General features: G+C 42.5%; 1 protein-coding gene across 1 annotated transcript; it reads left to right on the plus strand.

Annotated features, from left to right (window-relative positions):
- Nucleotides 1-100: 100 nt before the first annotated feature.
- Nucleotides 101-18629, plus strand: TPGS2 (tubulin polyglutamylase complex subunit 2; the record flags this gene model as incomplete). Its single annotated transcript, XM_082012742.1, has 7 exons — nt 101-176; nt 4666-4745; nt 12633-12720; nt 14375-14506; nt 16012-16125; nt 17647-17807; nt 18402-18629. The coding sequence occupies 7 exons, from the start codon at nt 101-103 to the stop codon at nt 18627-18629; spliced, it is 879 nt and encodes a 292-aa protein (XP_081868868.1).
- Nucleotides 18630-18906: the final 277 nt, after the last annotated feature.

Consider the following 18906-nt stretch of genomic DNA (forward strand, 5'->3'; position numbering starts at 1 on the left):
CCACGCCCTCCTTGCCCGTACACAGGCACACGCCGCCATCAGTCTCGCCTGCGCACCGGGGCGTTGATGGTGAGGGGAGCTGGGCAGGGGCCTGCGGAGGATGGAGGAGAAGCCGCCCTCCACCAGCATAAAGCCCTACCTGGACAAGCTCACCCTGGGGGTCACACGAATACTGGGTGAGTGGAGGTGTGGGAGAGCGCCGTGGGCCTGGCGGATGTCAATCGGTTGTCTTGGCAACCGCGCGGGGGCGGGAAGGGGCGCTACCCGCAGCGCTCATGGCCTGGGACGGCCCCGGGGGGCCCGGCCCCAGCCGTGGCCCTGAGGCCGCTGCAGCAGCCGCGGCTCCGCGGGGCCGGACTGGGTCGGGCCGCGCCGGGCCGCGCCGGGCCGCGGGTGCCTGCTAGGGCCGAGCCGCGCTGGGCAGCTCCGGCTGCGAGGCCCGGGCGCCGGCTGTGGTGGGAAGTGCGGGGCTGCCGGTCGAAGCCCCGTCACGGCGTCCCTTGTACGTGTGGTCAAGGTCTCGCCCCTGGCATCACAGAGCTGTGCTTCTTACACACACAGACACAAAAACCCTGCTTCCAGTGTTTGAGCCAACGGCAAAAATCCTGACTCTTGCGACTTAAGACGAGCCCTAAAAATAAAAAAAAAAAAAAAAGAAAAAACATTCAAAGAGAAGGCGGTGTTTTATTAAAAATCCTGCATAATTCTTAGTCTCAGTTGTAATGTAGGCTCAGCACGTAGCGTGCCCGATGGAAGGAGTTCAGTGTGCTGCGGTGTTCTGGCAGAAGACAAATCTGCTCAGGATCAGCTCCCCATAAATAGGCACTCTGCAGCTTATCCCCCCACCCTGGGACCGTTTTCCACACCATGCCCTGCTTGCCATCTCCAATTTTTGCTCAGATCTTAAGCCTTATTGCATCCCTGCAGTTCCCTTTGAAGCTCAGCAGGAGTGCAAGGCAACCAACATCTGAAAGTAAGGCTCTGCAGACAAAACTTTACTCATGGCAGTAGAATCACGAGAATTGGTGAAAATATTTGCATGTGTAAAGGATTTTAGCATAAGACTTTTCATCTGTCAATAGCTTGGGGCACAGAACTGTAATATTTGTATGGCTGGAAAGCAATTCATTTATCCCAGGCCTTGAATATGACATTACAAATTGCAGTTCCAGAACTTCTTCATATGAATTTTAAAGCCAAAAGTGACTGCTGTAATTACCTCGCCCAGCCTCTGTATTGCAGGACAGTGAGTTTCATCTGGTAACCTAAGTATATCACTAATTGCACATGTTTTTCAATAGCTGGTCAGACAGATGAGATTAAAAGATCAGGGCAAAACTCTTGCTGTGGGCTTCAGTGAGGACAGAATTTCACCCCCAATCTCTCTCTGTTCAGTGACTTATTATTGGACTTCGGAGGGGGTTGTTTGGTGGGGTTTTTTCCAGTTGTGAGGTCAGGATAACATGATCATTCTACTCTATGAAAGCATTACAAAGGTGAAAATACTGCTTTTTTGAAGTAGCTTTTCTTAAAAAATTACTAGCCCTACATAGATTTTCACTACCCAGGCTCAGATGTATGAAATCTGCATGTCCAAAAGTAATTTTGCCATATAAAGTGTTTTGGGTAGGTGTGTTATTTACACCAGCAAGACATGACAATGCAGGTTCGGCTCTGAAAGTCCTGTAGCATCCCTTTCATACGGAAGGTGTTTCCTGGTTTGTGTTTGAAGCTTTTTGGTTTTCTGTCTGTATCTCTGATGATTTGTATTGTGCAGTATAGCAATGCACAGCCCAGTCCATTGCTGTGATGTTTTACTCTGGTTCTTTTCTCTGTCTCTCCACTCCTTCTAAGAATTTTGCGCATTTTTCCCCAGTGAAATATGTAAATTGTGCCACCATATTAATTAGAATTGCTGAACTAATTGGGAAGCATTACCAGTCTGTTCAGTGTCTCTTTCAAATAACAAAGGGTATATTATTCGGAAAAATGCCTTTCTGGGTAGTTTGCAGTGCTAGAAACTATTTTATTTTAAATCTTCTTTTGAGAAGTCTTATGAAGCCAGTAGATACCTTTGCTGCCTACCACAACATAAAAGCAGTAATAGGTTTTTAACTCTGTTGAGTTTGTGAAACACTTTTTTCAGGAGACAGAAATGATCGTGCAATGAAACTCAATATATTCCTTTTAAGCAAGAATATTTTGCATGTATAGCATATGAGAGCTTAAGGCCCAATTTATGAACAAATAAATGTTCATGGCACCATTTAAAAAACCCTCCTTTAAACAAACAACCCCCTATGTATGAGGGGGGGTCGTTTTGGTGTTCTTAACTTGTATTTTCTGTGAAAGTCCCTACAAGATGGGACATTTCTCACAAGCATAATGGAGGTTATAATTTGAAGAAAAAAGAGAGGCATCTTTCACACTACCAGTATGAGTCATCTTGCTGAAGTTCTATGACTAACAGCAAATTCCAGAAAGGTTGGTTCCTCAAAACTAAGTCTGAATGGGAGGTGTTAGCTGTTCTGGACTGCCCAGAGCAAGACCATACTTCTTAATTTATTATCTAATAAAGACTGTAAATAGCATATTCAGGCATTTTTAAAAGACGCTAAGAGCTTATCCAACTTACAGGCAGTATTAGCAGTACCATAAGGACTGATAATGCTGTGATTTCCTCCTTGAGCTTTGTGTCAGACCATTACATCGACTCTTTCTGATTAATACTGCAAAGCATTTTGGAAGCTTCCAGATTCAATGTCCTAAAAATAGGACAGAGTTTACTGTGATCTATCTAGGTTCAGAATAGTTAATAGGGACATGTCTCCTGAACTAGTTAAGCTTTATCTTATATCTTTTGTCTAACCCATGTGGTTTTTTGTTTTTCCATCTGGAAGAAAAAGCAACCCATGACAGACTTCTTCTTTTACTCATTAATTTTTAATGGAGCTCCCATTTATACCTACACACATCTAAGTTTAGCCACAGGGTATTTTTTATGTAACATTCAGGCTTTATAGATGGAATGTCTCCTCCTTTTGATCTTGGAAATGGTTCAGACCTCTTTAGAAGTTGCAGTTCTCTCATTCCTAGACATCTTCTTTGACTGATGTGATATTTAATCTTCCGTCATCCCAGCCAAGCCATTGTACATGATGAATTAAACATCCCTGCTGTTTTCTTTGATCACAGAAATAACAATTACTCTGTTATTATAATCTCTTAACTTGTCATAAGGCTTGCATAGCTTAGAGGGAAGACCAGTTAGATCATTGGTTCCACACACTTCTTTAGAAGCAGAATACATATGAATGGCTTATATTTGAGCAAGAGACAAATCCCCCCACCTTGCACTCACCTATTAGAAGTGAAACTTGGCGAAACATCAGACTCTTCTGTATGTTGGGACCCTGCATTGGACATACAGATTACTTAGGTGACCTGTTATGATCTTTTTTTTTTTTTATCTTTTTTCTGTCTTTAACTTGGAGTTTGGTTTTCTGCTGCCATGTTTTGTCTTTTAAATTATCTGACAATCTAACAATCAATACTTCCAATTAAAGTGAAATTTAGACTGCCTGAAACCGAGTGCTGCTCTTCCTCCAGCAGAATAGACAAGGGCAACACCACTGCTAGAATTAAAAGCCCTGTGCTGGAGACAAAAACCAAACTAAAGCTCTCTGGTGCCTGCCTTTCCTGTCTAATGCACTGTGTATGTTTTACCAGAAGGCAATTATAGTATGTGTGACTGCTTTGGGAGCCAATACTTTCACAGCAGCACTGGTCTTGAAAGACCTGTATAGTGATCACTTCTACTCCACAGCCCTGTATGCTGGGCTTGCAATTCCCACAAGTTAGTAGTCTTTCTGGACCTGATCCAAACTGAATGAAGTCAGTGGGAACTAGTTCAGTTGGCTGTAGATGAAGTAAAACATTATAAAGTAGTAAGTGCAAGGAAGACTGTTCTGCCATCACACACCTGCAAGGATAGCACCGTGTAGATTCATATCTCTATTTATATAGCGTTCTTTCCCGTAAAATACTCATGTGATTTTTATAAATTATGAGCTCAGTGCTCATTACAAATGTGCATGCGTCCAGCTGGGGATTACAGAGAACTGATGACTGCTCATGCAGATCCCTTTGGCAGGATCAGATTCTGTGTCTATTCAAACTCACTGAATCCAACGCTGAAGTGTGCCCGTCTTTGTGGAATATGGTTGTTAGCAATTCACAGCAACACAGCACAACATCTTGTGTCAAGCTGAGAATATCCTAGCCAACTGAAGCCACAGGGCATGCGTACAAAGAAAGATTTATCTCTCTTTTAGAGTTTGCCTAGGAACCTATGGTTGATTTTTTTCCATGAATGCTCTGGAAAAGATCACACCTCGAATACAAAATGTGTGTGTATATATGCGTGTGTATATATATAGAAACCATCAAAGGATGGCATCTTGTGCAGCACAAGGCATCTTCCTGCCAAGACATGCTGAGTACAGTTACAGACAAAAGAAAGTGACTGCTCTGTCACCAGTGCAGTGCTTGCAGTCGTTAATACCTTTTCCCCGGCTGCCAGTCAGGTTAACTTGCAAAATTGTCTGGCTCACAATGTTGGTGTCACCCATGCCAGCTGCAAACATGCTCCTCTTTTCCTTTTAGAGACTTCTCCAGGAGTTGCGGAGGTGACATTTGTGGAAAAGGAGCCAGCTGAACGCCACACAATCATTTCATGGGAGCAAGTGAGTATTTTCGTGATAGTACTGCAGTGAAGTCCGTCTGAATGTGCAGCAGCCCATGGAGAATGTCAAATGCAATGGCTACCTTTTATTTGTTTGTGAGACAGCCTGTTACCAAGTTTGATGCACAGTGGAGCCTGAACAGATGGTGGGTTTTTTTTTATAATCAGGTGTTACTCTATCTGTTAGACTATCACATGCACCTGATCTGTTAAAGAAACTTTATCAGTGTGGGTATATTCAGAATGACAACTCTAAGAAGAAATCACATAGTTGTAGTAGGCAGCAAGAGTGGTGACTCAGTGGAGAACAAACATTATTCTGACTCAAGACTGAAACCATTTTCCAACTCTCTTTCAAACAACATGAAGAAGCTCTGTATTTGTGGCTATTAAAGGTAAAGACCTCAAGCTGGGAAACACCACTGAGTCACCCAGTTTGTTCCAGTTAGTTATTTCTCTTTCCAGTCTCAGCTGTTCACTTCCATTTCTCATAGCCCCTCCTTCCACCTCCTCTTCGGCTAACCAACCCAGTCTTTTGGCCAAGGTATGTCCTGTTGTCTGTTCTAGAAGACTATGAAGGACACGTGCTATCTTCACGTCAGCTCATTCCATCAGACTGTGTGACCAGAGGGCTCCTGAATACTGTCGTGTGACTCTGGGGGCAGAGAGATGGCATTTTTGGTCCCCTTTTTGAATATACATGTGTTTATCAATCTCATGACCATGGGGGAATAACTGCTTTCTAGGTATCACTCCTATGTAGGGAAGGGACAGTGGAAGCTGACTGGCCTTTGGAAAGGGGCATGGCAGAGGATGGAGTTGCGTGAATCATCCTCTGTCTGCTCCAACCCTGGCTATGCCCTAACACACGTGCTCCCGGAGACTGCACTTGTTACCACTACATAAAACAACTTCCCTGTGATGATGACGCCTTGCCATTTACAGTTTTTCCTAAATGGTAGGGAAAAATCTTGTACTAGTTTTGAAAATGCCGTATCCTAATTAGTGATATTTATCAAGAATTTATAAATCCAGGTCAGAATGTATGTGATGTAAACCTGTATTATTTACTGAAACTGGTACAGTAGCCAGCAGCTGTGGTCAGGCAGAAATGTCCGGTTTTTCAGGTTCTTGTGAACTGATTTCTGATTTCCTGTAGCTGTTGTTCAGGTGTCAAATTAACTGGGCTGGAAAGTCGGAGGCACCCTGACTGTGAGCAAGCTCAGATCTGGGAGCAGCAGACTGACATTTGCTCGTTCTTTTGTTGAGTGGAGGGGACTGCTTCTCCTGAACACGGTATTGCTCTCATTTTCAGGTGCTGCTACTGCTCCAAACTAAACTGGCTTTGTTTCAAAGTTGAGCTATGCTTGTAAAGCCAAACTTTGAAATGCTGTAGTCGAAGCACTTCACTCCAAAGATGTCAAAACAAAACTTCAGCTCCCCCAACCCCAGTGATGGACCAAGTTAATTGTGGAAGTAAATGGTGAAAATCAAGTAGATACAGTTGAGCTGGACTGCTAATGGTGAAGGACTTTGCTATATATTTCTTTGCTTTTCGTTCCAATTGCATTGACAAAACCTGAAATCTCCCTTCTCAAATTAAAAGATGACTATTTTCTTTTTCCCTTTTTTCTTGAGCTTTGGGGATGAAGTCTGGTATCTAACCCAGTCTACGCACTTGCAGTATGGCCTGCAGTGATGGCTAAGTGCAAAGCACTCAGGACCTCACAAGGCCCTTCCAGGATGAACTTGTACCTCACTTTTCCTCAAAATCATCCTACTTGAATTTGAATACAAGTTTTTGTGTACCCAGTGTTCACCTTTATCACTGGTTTTTTTTCATAGCCACTAGGTGGCAATATTTATGCATGTAATCATTTCCCCATAGTTGAGATTTTAACAAAGCCAACTTTTTAACTCCCCTCTACATCTTTGGTTATGAGAGTATTTGCAGAACTTTTTGTGTGATGTAGGGAAAACTGGTCAAACTATTCCCAGAATTACACTTTTTTTCCCCAGAAAAAAACATCTCTTTTCATTGAGACTCACCAAATAAAAGCTTTATTCTTAACATTTTTTTTTTTTTCTAGAAGCAATTTTCCCAGTCCTATTTCAGTTTTACAATGGAAAGATATTTCTGCTGAGGAAAAATCTATGGTATTCAGAAATTCTTAAAATAAAATCAACTTTTTAAATTATGAATTATTAAAATTATATTATAATAATACTGGTAATATGTATTTTTTTGTCTCCATCATCTGTGTTTGTTAAATTGGGCAGTGCCCAGTTTGTGCTAGTACTTAACTGGACACTACGATGGGAGTTTTTAAATCTTAGATCATCTTGCTGAATGTCCATTAGCTGCTATGAGGCATTGTAGGGAAAAGTGAGCTTCATGACAGGAAGACAGTGCAGTAAGACAGTAGGAGAGCAGAAGAGATTTTTTCCAAAGCTTTCTGTAGATGCAGAAAGAGCTGTTCAGTCTTACACTTCAGGAAATCATACCTGAAATCAACCCTGAATATTTTATTGGAAATCAGCCCACTCAAAAATATTTAAGGTATATTAACGTCAGGTGTTTACAGAAGTAGCATCACCTCCCCGAACTGGAATATTTTAATTAAAAAAATCAATATTTTAATAAAAACAGATAATTTTTTCACGTTTCCTGATATTTAGACCTACCAAGATGTTATATTTTCCCCAAGAAAGTAAGACAAGCAATAGAAAGGGGAGTAGAGACAGAGTTACCAGGTCACTGGAACACCAGTGCTAGTAGCTGTATATCGTTGTACGAACCCATTCCCACTTCTAAAATTAGGCTGGCAACTGCCCTGTTCCCCTCCAGGTGCAGTTTTTAAAAGTAGGTGTTACACTGAAATATTGCTAGCAGGCATTCTGGTAGCTGCAGTGACAATGTCTGAACCACATTTTCTTTTTGCCTCAGCCAGAATAGAAATAAGTCACTCACATCATTGTTTTGGTTTTCAAAAAAATAGAAAATTGCATTCTGTTAGGGGGAGCTGGAGGCCCCAGAGCTCAGCACCTCAACAAGCCAAGCGAAATTAAGGGGGTCGTTTTGCCTGTTCCTCTAACTGGCTTGTTAGCAGAGTCTGAACTGCCCCTGGCTGTCTGTAAGCGATCCCTGCCCATCACACTGCTGGAGCATTGGTATTCTACAACTCTACACGTGAAATGTGTTGTTTCTCCTTATGCACTTTGTCTACAAAGATATATTTTTCTGTAATAAAACCATTAAAAAAGCCCTCAAGGAGTCTGGTTCTTTCCTATTGTGGACTGTCTTTGGCTGCCAGACAATTTAGTTAGAAACTCTCTCTGCATGTAAATCCCAGTGGGAGCTGTGGTGGTGGTTCCTGGCTATTCTAGAAGTCTTCCTCATTGCTCCTGCCATATCTCTTTTTCACTCAAAAGTACGCATGCAGGCGTGCGCATCCACAAGGGTCTTTCTTGCCATCCTCCTTGTAATGTCTTCCCTCAGCATTAGGCAAGCCTGCCATCTCTGATCCCCAGGAACACAGGATCTGCGCATCTCGAACCTGCCTTGTGGCCCTGACCATGGAAGAGGCAGAGAAGTGGATCCAGCAGAGACAGTGCATGAAGAAAGGGGTATTTCTTCAAGCTGCATAACGGGAGAGGCTGGAAGACTTTTGGGAGGTAGATGGTGTTTGTGACATGGTGTTCCCCTCGTGTGGGGCCTTATAATACTCTGATTAAAAAACTAGCTACACACCATCCTCAAGAGAATTGCTAAATCCTGTTCTCTGCTGCAGGGGACAGGTCTACCCCAGCCCTGTGCCTTTCAGGGCAGGAAATCCAAGCAATGTGATCTCTTGGGAGCACCCCCAGATCAGACTCCTAAAGGTGCAACAAGAACAGCTCGATATGTTATATAAATTAGCATCTGCATTCACTGGCAGCTAAGGCAGACTAGTCATGAAACAGCATGATGTTAGGGAGAGAGAAAAGTGGCCGCTGGTGTGCTCTGCTGCTTGGAAGCCCTAAGAAGTTACATAAATCTCTTCCTTCTCTCCCCAGAAGTTGTAGAAAACTCATTCAGTTTTTTAGAGAAGTCTTTCTAGAGCTATATGTTTTAATTGCTGTTCATTTCTTTAGGATATTTGCTTGGGAGGCATTGTTTCAACAGTGCTTTAAGTGAATTACCACATGTCCGTGTTTTACTTCTGGATCCAGCACTGATCAGGTCTTGGCAGCAAAACTACACTGGTTCTAATATTCCTCAATGGACTGTGCTTTCCTGGGAGAATATTTGGGGACATTACGGACAATAAATAAAAGAAATAGACCTCACACACCATATTGGGCACTTGGGATATTTTGTTTTATGAGCTGAGTGTAACCAGATGACTGGAATGAAAACAGCTGCTTGCCAAGGCTGTGGTTAAGCCACTTCTGGCATGTTATTAGGAATATTGTATTTCATGGGGCTGGACATCACAACCTTGGAAACTGAGCAGGAGGAGTACAAAGTCTGAGATGACATTTTTAATATATAGTAGTGGCTTGTTTCTCTGACTCTGCTGTGAGAAGACCACTGTTTTGACGTCATAGGGTCATGTGGCTGAGCATAATATATATGTCAGATCAATCAGTCCTTTACATCAGATGGGAGAGGTGCGTATAAGTGAAGCTTTCTATGTAGAATTCTTTTCTTATAGACCCCAGACCTGCCCTGGTACAGCATTTTCCACCCATATGTTCTGCAGCATCATTTTGAAAGTCATGCAAAGGGACATGGTTAGGAGAATCCTAAAAGAAAGTGGGGAGGGTAGCCATTTGGATAAACATGCACATGTTAATCTTTCCATCCAGAAGAGGAGGATTCAGAGCAGAAGGCCTAGCCAGATATGATTTTTTCCATGTCTGAATGAGCTATGTTTGTTACAGTGGGCTGTGCCCAGTTTGTAGTTGTATGTAACTGGATACTACAGTGGAAGTTTTAAAATCGTAGATTTTGTCATCCCAATGGATCTGGTTCTCCAGCTTAGAGGATAACACCCACTGAAGTCGAGAGAGCTGTTCACATGTGTATTTTTACTGCTGGGGTAGATTAGTTAAAATTGGGGGGTTTGAAGTGGACTGAAAGTGCTATGTAAACATTTGTACTCTTCTGAGGCTTTATAGCAGGTCTGTTGTATTTCCTTTCTTCATAGTTTTAAACCTAGTCATTGTGCTTACAGCTACAGCTTGAAATTGGAAGTGGTGAAAGAGCAGCATGAAATTATAAATATTTAGGACTGAGAAGAACTCACAGAAGAAGGTGTGTTTGTTAAAGGCATTTGAAGAACTTCAAATATGTCCATGTGGTTTAGTAATCTCCTGAAACTTACCACCAGGCTCATAGCCATCAGCAGGCTCTTATCAAAGGATGACAAATTCTTCTCAAAACAAAGTTTCTACAGTATCAGATTCTCTGCTTTAATACCGTTGCCTCTGAAGATTTTTCCTGCCTGGGTTAGGAAAGTACTGTGCTAGCGACCAAGCTGCTGAGGGGCCAAGTCAAGTGACCTGCCCTACTGCAAGCTGCAAAGCCATTAGTATCTGGGACTCATCAGCAGCAGTCTGTCGGCATAAATGGATATGCTTAGAAAGTAAATTAACACACAAGAGTGAAGGTTGTGGGTGGGTTAGAGAGTCTTGCACAGCATATACACCACAGGGACTGTAACAACTCAAAAAAAGGGACTGTGAAAACGGCATTGACAGGCAGAAGGGCTGCCCTGGTCTTAGAGGAGGGAGGGGATGTGGACAGGAGACGGCCAGCACCTGCTCTTGCTCATGCCAGACCCTGATGACGAGAGGCCAGCGTTGCAGCTGGATGCACAGCTGGCAGGTAGCTGCTGCTGGATAGATGCATTGACGCAACATCAGGGCAGATAACAGGATATGCATAAGTTGCAGGCATGGGGAAGAATCTGATCAGCATCTCTTGAGATGTTACAAATTCATGCCCCAAGTAAAGCAGAGCTACGTGAACGGCACGTGCATGTTTCTTTTCCTTAGCTACTGGTTACCAGTATATTCTTCCTTTATGAGACTTTGAACGTTACATTTTCTAGTAGCTGTAGGGAATTAGTCCCAGCAGAGGTACAATATTGGAAAGCTACTAACATCTGACTCCTCTGCTTTACCCAAAGCAATTCTGTAACTGCTCCAAAACCCACCCAGGCCTCTGAGGCCAGGCTGTGAATACCAACCTGAATAACATCTTGGATTTGTGTCTGTGTAAGCCTATACAAGGGACAGCACTACTGACCTATAAACATTCTTAAAGTTTGTAATTCTATCTTTTCTTGCTTTGAGTGTCAAACTCACTGCACAAAGAGTGGGCAATGTCCAGCAGCATGTCTTTAAAACTGGTGGGATGAAAGAAATACACTTTTTTTAGAAAACACTGAAAATCCTGTCACAAAAGTACTTGAATTATCAGACATGCTATGTGGCAAATTTCATATTATTTGTCCATTTTCCCTGTAAAATGTAGCTCCCAGAGTCCTGTGATTAGAAACAGGTCCCAGATCAACCTTTTAAAGAAGAAGTTGTCTATCCTCCTGGTTTAATGACAGAGCTTGACCCTCAAGGGATTTATCTGTGTCTTTCTAAGTCTGAGCAGATGGAACAGTAGAAGCACATGGAACTGAAAAGGGAGAATGACCATAAATTGCAGCTTGGAGGTTCAGACTCCAATTAGGAAAACTTTTTCACAAGGAGGATGGTGCAGCCCTTGGACAAGTCAACACAGAGACTGTGGAACTGACATCATTGGAGACTGTCCTGAATTTTGGGGTCTGATTCTTTTGGAGTCTTGAGTTTAACAATACTTACATGCAAACTTACTTCAATCATTCTTAATCTGTTTTTTCTCTGAAACAGTCACAACCAAAACAACAGATAACTCCTTTAATCATGCATGTTGCTTGGCTTTTTAAAACTGATAGTCTTCTGTACTCTTTCATTTTAAGTTCTTGACACATCAACAGGAATGGAGGGTCACTGGCCTGCAGCCAGTCTTGTCACCAGGAGCAGTGCCTGCAATTGCCTATGGCTGATTTGGCTTCTTGTTGTTCTGAGGATTAAGCCCTTATCTATTATTCTTCATATTTCTTGCTTAGCTGAAGAGTCTAAGTTAAGAAAGGCTCTTTCCACAACCAAGGCAGGTATAGAAGAGTCCTCATTCTTAGAAGCAGTCTCACCAGCGCACTGGAGTTACTTCTTTTACTGTTGGCTCAGAAGGAAGCAGGCTTAGGACCCCCAGTCAAGTGGTGAAGTTTGTTGGGATGAAGCCAGACCAGCAGGTTTTGTGAGACTGACTCTGTGTATTTGCACATACACCGTTTGTTAAGTGAAACATCAAACCTGCTTGATTATGTGCAACTATTGAGACTTTCACCTGCTTGGAATTGGAAATCCCTCAGAATAAGAGGGTCCTTGTGCTAATATTATACATGCTGTAGTGGAACAGGTAGGTTTAGTCTCATTTCACTTAAAGCAAAACTCTACTTTTGTAAGCAGTATATATGAAAAAGCCAGTTGTTGTTATATATGTGATCTTGGAATGGCTGTTAGTATCAAAGGATGGTATGTCATCTCAGTTGGGGAACAGTCCTGTAATAATGTTGTGATGACTGACTGCTCACTGTGAAATTTTCCTTGTTAATACAGTAGCACAGACCCAAGAAATATGTAGTTTTCTCTCAAGGTTTTAGGATGAGATATCTGATCTGATTTGAGTAATCTTGGAGTTGAGCAAAATACATGGTGGCAAATATTTCTGTACCAATATTCAGTTTTTCTTTGGATTTGAGGCATATTCTGCATTTTTCCGTAACACTTTTATTGTGATTTGCAGAAAAACTCCTGCATATTGCCAGAGGATTTAAAGAACTTCTACCTGATGACCGATGGTTTCCAGATGACCTGGAGTGTGAAGACTGATGGTGAGTCCATGTACTCCTCTCCACCAATACCCTCATTTCGTTGCAGCCAGCCTTTTCTTTGCAGAATCTCTTTAATTTCAAACTTACTTTCTGCACAATGCAGATCTGTCAGCGTCCTGCATTAGTCTGAAAAAAAGCACATGCATCAAGTCATTTTGAATGAAAAGTTAGCACCATTCCTTAATTTGCAAAAAAATGAAGTAGTTTGTTTCTGTTTGTTAGGCAGCTTGATCAGTGACTGCAGAAAACTGACCTCTGAATTAATAAGCAAGTGCAGTTCGGCATCGGATTGTAGACTATTTTAGAGATGTCCTGGTGAGGAAAAAAATATGACTGTACATCAGAGGTCCCTTCCTGATGTAATGGGCCAAAGTCTATTACTTGCTTGTGCTGCATTTCCACATTTTCTAGAAACCAGACAAGTCTTCATGACATAAATACCACTCTGTAATACACTGGCCATCTGTTGACACTCAGATTTAGGTATGTAGTTTAAACCTTATACCTAGACTTCCTGTGTAGTTCATGGAGAGAGAAGCAGCTCTAGCATATTATCCTATCATAAAGCAGTAGGAAGTGTCACCCTCTGATAATGCTTCTTTCTCATAAAAAGTATATGTAGGTTCCAGAGCCTGATTTTGCTTTTCACCAGCTAAAGTCCATTCACTGGCAGTTATTTCTGGAGTCAGTGGTGAAAGCGAGAACAGGACCGAGCTTTATTGTCCATCCTTGTTTGGCAGGAATCAGGCAGTTTGTTGACTCTGCACTGGAGCTCTGTAGCTATTATCCTGGCTCTCGTTGCCTTCAAGTGAGGTTGTCAGATTGGAATGTGGACACTGCTCAGTTCTGGAGATGGGTGGCAAATACAGGGTTTTCCTCAGGAATTGGAATTTCAGTTGACATCAGGGCTCTAGCACCTGCACTGACTCCCATTGTGTTTCAAATGGGATTTAGTGAGTTGTGACCTCTGAAGAGTCTTGTTTTCAGGGCACACAAGTGCACAGAGACCAAGGCAGCTCACATAACTGTCTTGCTTGAGCAAGCATCCAGTAGTACCTTCTGAGGCCCTTCACACTGGCACATGTTCAAATGGCATGCCTGTTGACTTGACGTCTGGTAACAGTACTCGTCCTCAGAAGGAGAGTCAAGTGACAAATCCTCAAGAATTCCACATGTTGACACACTGATAAAATCCTGTGTTGGCGTGGGAAACAAGAGGGTGCACACTGAGGAGGTACATGGGATGGAAGAGGACAAGCTGACCAATGAGCTGTGGACAGGTGGGATGGTTTTTGGTAGGAAGGGCAGCAGCAGGGAACGGAGTTTTGAGGAGGTGACTGTATCTAGCCAGGATTCTTAAAAGCCAGCTTCACAGTACTGGGCTAACAGCTGCAGCACAGGCTTAGTCAGCAGTGTAATTCTCATACCTGCACAACTCTGAGATGGTGTTGCATGACCTGTAAGTGTGATTCTATGTTGGAAAAAGACTAATTTTGGTCCTGTGGAGCCTGGCTTGGTTAAGTGTCCAGGCCTGCTGGGTACACCCATCTCTTCTCCCCCTCTGTGTTTTAGAAGAGGTTGAGTTGATGTGTGGAGGAAAAGAAATACCTCCTATGCTTTCCTGACACTGGATGTGGTTAATGTCTTCTTACAGATACTCCGATGCCCCTGGGCTCCATGGTGATTAATAGTGTCTCAAAGCTATGTCGGCTTGGGGGTTCCTCTGTGTACACTCTGCCTAATGCACCAACTCTCGCAGACCTGGAAGGTGACACAGATGAGGAAGGTAAGGTCCTGTTAACAGGCCAGAAAATGTGCTCTGTCTCCTCCCTTTTCCTCTGTTAGGGTAATGTTAAGATACAGCACACGGATATAGCAACAGAAAAGGTGACTCCAAGTAGATGGGGTTTTCTTTGTCTCCTGGACTGGATCTACTATATGTGCTATTAGTCCCCTACAGCCTTGACAGACAGATCTGTATGCTGTGAATCTCATGGGGATTGTTAACGCTGCTGGTCGCTAGTATTATTTGCATGCTCTTTTAACAGCCTGGCAGCCTCCTGTTCTGCCATTTAAATTTTTAACTGAGGCTTCCTCCAGTGATTCATGATGTGTGTTTCCAGACTGCCTAAAAATGCTGAGCATCCTGCAGTTTGGGGGGAAGAAGAAAAAAGCCCACTCCTTTTCTCAGAGCTCTTACAGTCTAAGAAGACTGGAAGAATTAAGAACAAAAGAACAGAGCCAGGTGTCATGCTGACTCCTTAAAAAATTGCTGTTTGATTTCAGTCTTATCTCTGAATCTCTATAGCTCTTGTAGCTTCTAAATGTGGCTGCAACTTTCTTTTTGTACACTCCAGCTTGGCTGCAGTGCTGATCGTCTAGCCATTGTAATGAAATGGACCAAGTTCTACTTCCATTTAGCCACTCAAACCTCCACTGATGCACTTATAAGGTACACTGAGAAAATGTTACATCCTTACAAGAGTTCTCATCCTGACTTTCATGGAAAACTCTTCTGAAGAGTTCAGGTCTTTTGTCCCCCTTATTCCCCAGCAGCTTTAGAATTCAAAATTATATTCTGCAAGAATTTGCAGCTACACAATCCCAAAATGGTCCTGTAGAAAGTCTCTGTGGTGGTTGTGGGTCACAGGTTGAGTATGAGTCAAGCCATGTGGCTGTTAAGAAGGATGTCGATGTCACACTGGAATATATGAAGAAATGTATATGTCTTCAAGTTCCACAAGGTCTTCTGTCAAGAGAAAAAGAATAAACTGTTCTCCCTTACCTCCTTTAGAAAAAAAGAAAGTAGGGCAAAATGAGCTAGTGGATAGAACAGAAGTAATGGGCTTCAACTGCAGCAAGGAAAATTCAGGATCCACATGAGGAAAACTTCTAAGTGATAACGATATATTTGGATTGACTGCCTGGATACTGTGGCATCTCCAACACTGGAGGATATTAAGAAAACATTAGACAAGCACCTCTCAGGAGTGACATCTGAAAAGTTGATCTTACTTATGTCAGGGGAGGACTAGAGAGCAGTCCAATGTCTTTTTCAGCCATCGGATTTTGACTCTGTGTTTTGTTTTGCTAATAGAGATTAAAATTTTTCTCACTTTTTTTTTTTGAAACACGGGGAACTTAATCCTTTCTAAGAACTATGAGGATAATAGTTTGGTTTAGTTCTTCCTCAGCTAATATATTAATACGTATCAGATATATTGACTTTTTGCAGCTGAGTCACAGTCAGTTTTCCAAACATGTTTCATGAAGATTTTTTTCTGTTTTCAGGTAATGGAGACAAACAAGAGAAGCCACACTTTGATTCTCGTAGTCTTATCTTTGAATTAGACCCATGCAATGGGAATGGGAAAGTTTGTCTTGTTTATAAGCATGCTAAACCAGGTAAGACTGAAAAGAGCAAAGTTAGCAATCTCCTGGTTTGGATCATATCTGGAGGCCGCATGTGCAGAATCTTCTTACATTTCTGATCTTCTTCATAATTTGCAGATGAACATTTGCTGGGATGTCCTATCTCCACTGATGTCAGGGACTAAACCTTACACAGACTTAATTAGAGCTAACATTTTCACTCCTGCTAGTGGTTGAGTCTGAGTTGTAACTTACGATTTCTGCATGTGTAGCGTACTTGCATACTGAAACAGGAAAGTATTCACATGGGACCTACAGATGACCATGTTGAAATAATGCAGAGAGTTTGAGCTCAGCCGCTAACATTTCTCTGGTTACTTGCATGTCTTGGAACAATTTCCTTCTATTTTGATGACAAAGGCTGTAACTGTTTTTAGAAGCAAAGGGTAGATTGTAAAAAAGGTCCTTAGCTCACTGAGACAGACTTAGACTGGTTCTTCCACCTTGTGCATGGATGCAGAGCCTTCAGATGCTAACAACGTCAAAATTTGGCAGGAAGGGTTGAACAGGAGAGTAAAAGATGCGAGCTGAGCTGTCTCTTCTGACAGATACACAGAAAACTGTTATCAGTCAGTGATTAGTGAAACACCCATAGTTGTCACCTGACACAGTGCACAGGTCACTGGGTGAATGTGTATATGTGTATGTTTGCTGTGTGGGGGTGTGCGATTGTCATATAGCTGTTCTTAAGAAAACCCTTTGGTTGTTATCTTGTATCTTTACTTGGGTGTGCCTACAACTCCCAAGGCAGAAACTTCTCAGTTGTCCTCTTGCCTTCCAGTGTTAGTCATTTCAGCACATGCAGTGGATAACCTGGGCAAGGGGAGGGAGCGACTTTTACAGGTGTTGATGACAGCACAGGGGCCAGTGTGTTTAATTGACAGTGTTCAGCATCTCAGTTTCCCAAGTAAAATCACTTCTTTTTATGCTGGTAATTTGATAGTGATTTCTTCAAGGGCTGTCGCCACCGGAGAAATATTTGATCACTGTGGAAAAATTTTCCAAATGTGTTTTTGTTGGCAGCACACGCTCCCATGACTTCCAGACTCTGGACTCTATTCAGTAATCCAGATGACTGACGATTGAGTTAGTTGCTTTTTATTTTGTGGGGCAGATAAATGTTTGCCATAATTGTACTTTGAACTTACTTACACTACCAATTTGCTGATGTCCAAGTATGTTGCATGTAGTGCATCCGTCCCAGGTTTGGAAGGAATAGCATTGCATCCATTTTAGGGTGGGGAAAGTGAGTAAAATGGCTGTTGCATGAGTATTTTTAGTAAGGCTGGGAGCAGAACCAAGTCCTTTTCAGTTCCTATGCTGTAACCATTAGACCACATTGCCTCTGGATAATCATCTATGTTAGTCAAGGATGCTGTGTTTTGGAAGCTGCAGCCTTTCTGATAAGTAGGTTGTGTCTCTCACCTGGTAATGGCCAGGCGTTGATGTTGTCACTACAAAGCAACAGTGTAATTTGTGCTTCTTGTGTTCTAGTTGTCTCCCCGGACACAGAGATATGGTTCCTGGACAGAGCTCTGTATTGGCATTTCCTCACCAAAACCTTCACAGCCTACTACCGCCTGCTCATTACCCACCTGGGTCTCCCACAGTGGCAGTACACCTTCACCAGCTATGGGGTCAGCCCCCAAGCCAAGGTAGGACAACAGGATCCAGCTTGTCAGTACTTTGCATAAGTATAGAGTGGAAAAATGTCTTCCCACCTTTGAGAAGCAGTCCGTAGGCCAAAGAGAAACAAACACAAAATCTTTTGTGTAAAGTGTTAAAAAACCTGCGTTATTGTATGTGTGAAGAGAGGGATGGAAGCTGTATTTTGAGAAGTTCAACTAGTTTAGTTCCAATTTATAAGCACTTTTAAATTCCAAGGTTTTTTTAATCTTTTCTGCATCTCTGAATCTAAATAAATGTGGTTTAGGTTCATCCCCTCTCTTTGCTTTTCCTCCTGTGATTTAAATCAGGAGTTGCTCCTGATTGGAGTCACAGTGCAGGAAAGGTAGTGTTAGGTTTGTGTCTGGTTCTCCTCTTCCCTGTCTGGAATGTGGGGCAGTTCCAGGGCTGTAGCTGTGCCTTGTGTGTCCTTATCACAAGGCACTCTGTGTGGTCCTGTAAACTGCAAACTGATAAGTGGTGTATGATTAAAATCAAGTCTCAGGAGTGAGGGGGAACAGGGTGGAAATGTCTAATTGCAGTTTGATTTTAACCTTTTCCTTCCCCACCATCCTGCTTTTCAGCAATGGTTTAACATGTATAAACCCATAACCATCAACACAGCTCTCCTCTCCGAAGAAGCTGATTCCTTTGTGAACAAGCTGGACCCCAATAAGGTATTTAAAAGCAAGAACAAAACTCCAGTGATCAAAAAGAAAACACCCTCCCAGCCAGCAGGCTCCCAAAAGAGCCACACAAGCATGACATCCTCCAAGACATCATCACTAGCTGGGAGTTCTTCAAGGAAGTGAGACCCCCAGATCTGACCTTGGACAGCATTTGCGATAAGCTTTGATGTTCTTTGATGCAGAGCCTCAGTGGTTCAAAGTTCTTGTGCATGAATAGACGTGCCCATGGAAAACACATTGCTGCATTTGCATGAAATATAAGCCACGATGTGCTTTGACACGGGAGGGATATAGTTCCTGGAAAGTCTGAAAAAAATACTTGAGACATTGACTTCATTCTCTTCTGCTGCTTGCAGCATGTACTTTTCAGAGGGCGTAAAGCCGCTCTTGATGTCACTGC

Source organism: Phaethon aethereus (genome assembly GCF_964289735.1).
Source record: "Phaethon aethereus genome assembly, chromosome: Z".
Taxonomy (NCBI): domain Eukaryota; kingdom Metazoa; phylum Chordata; class Aves; order Phaethontiformes; family Phaethontidae; genus Phaethon; species Phaethon aethereus.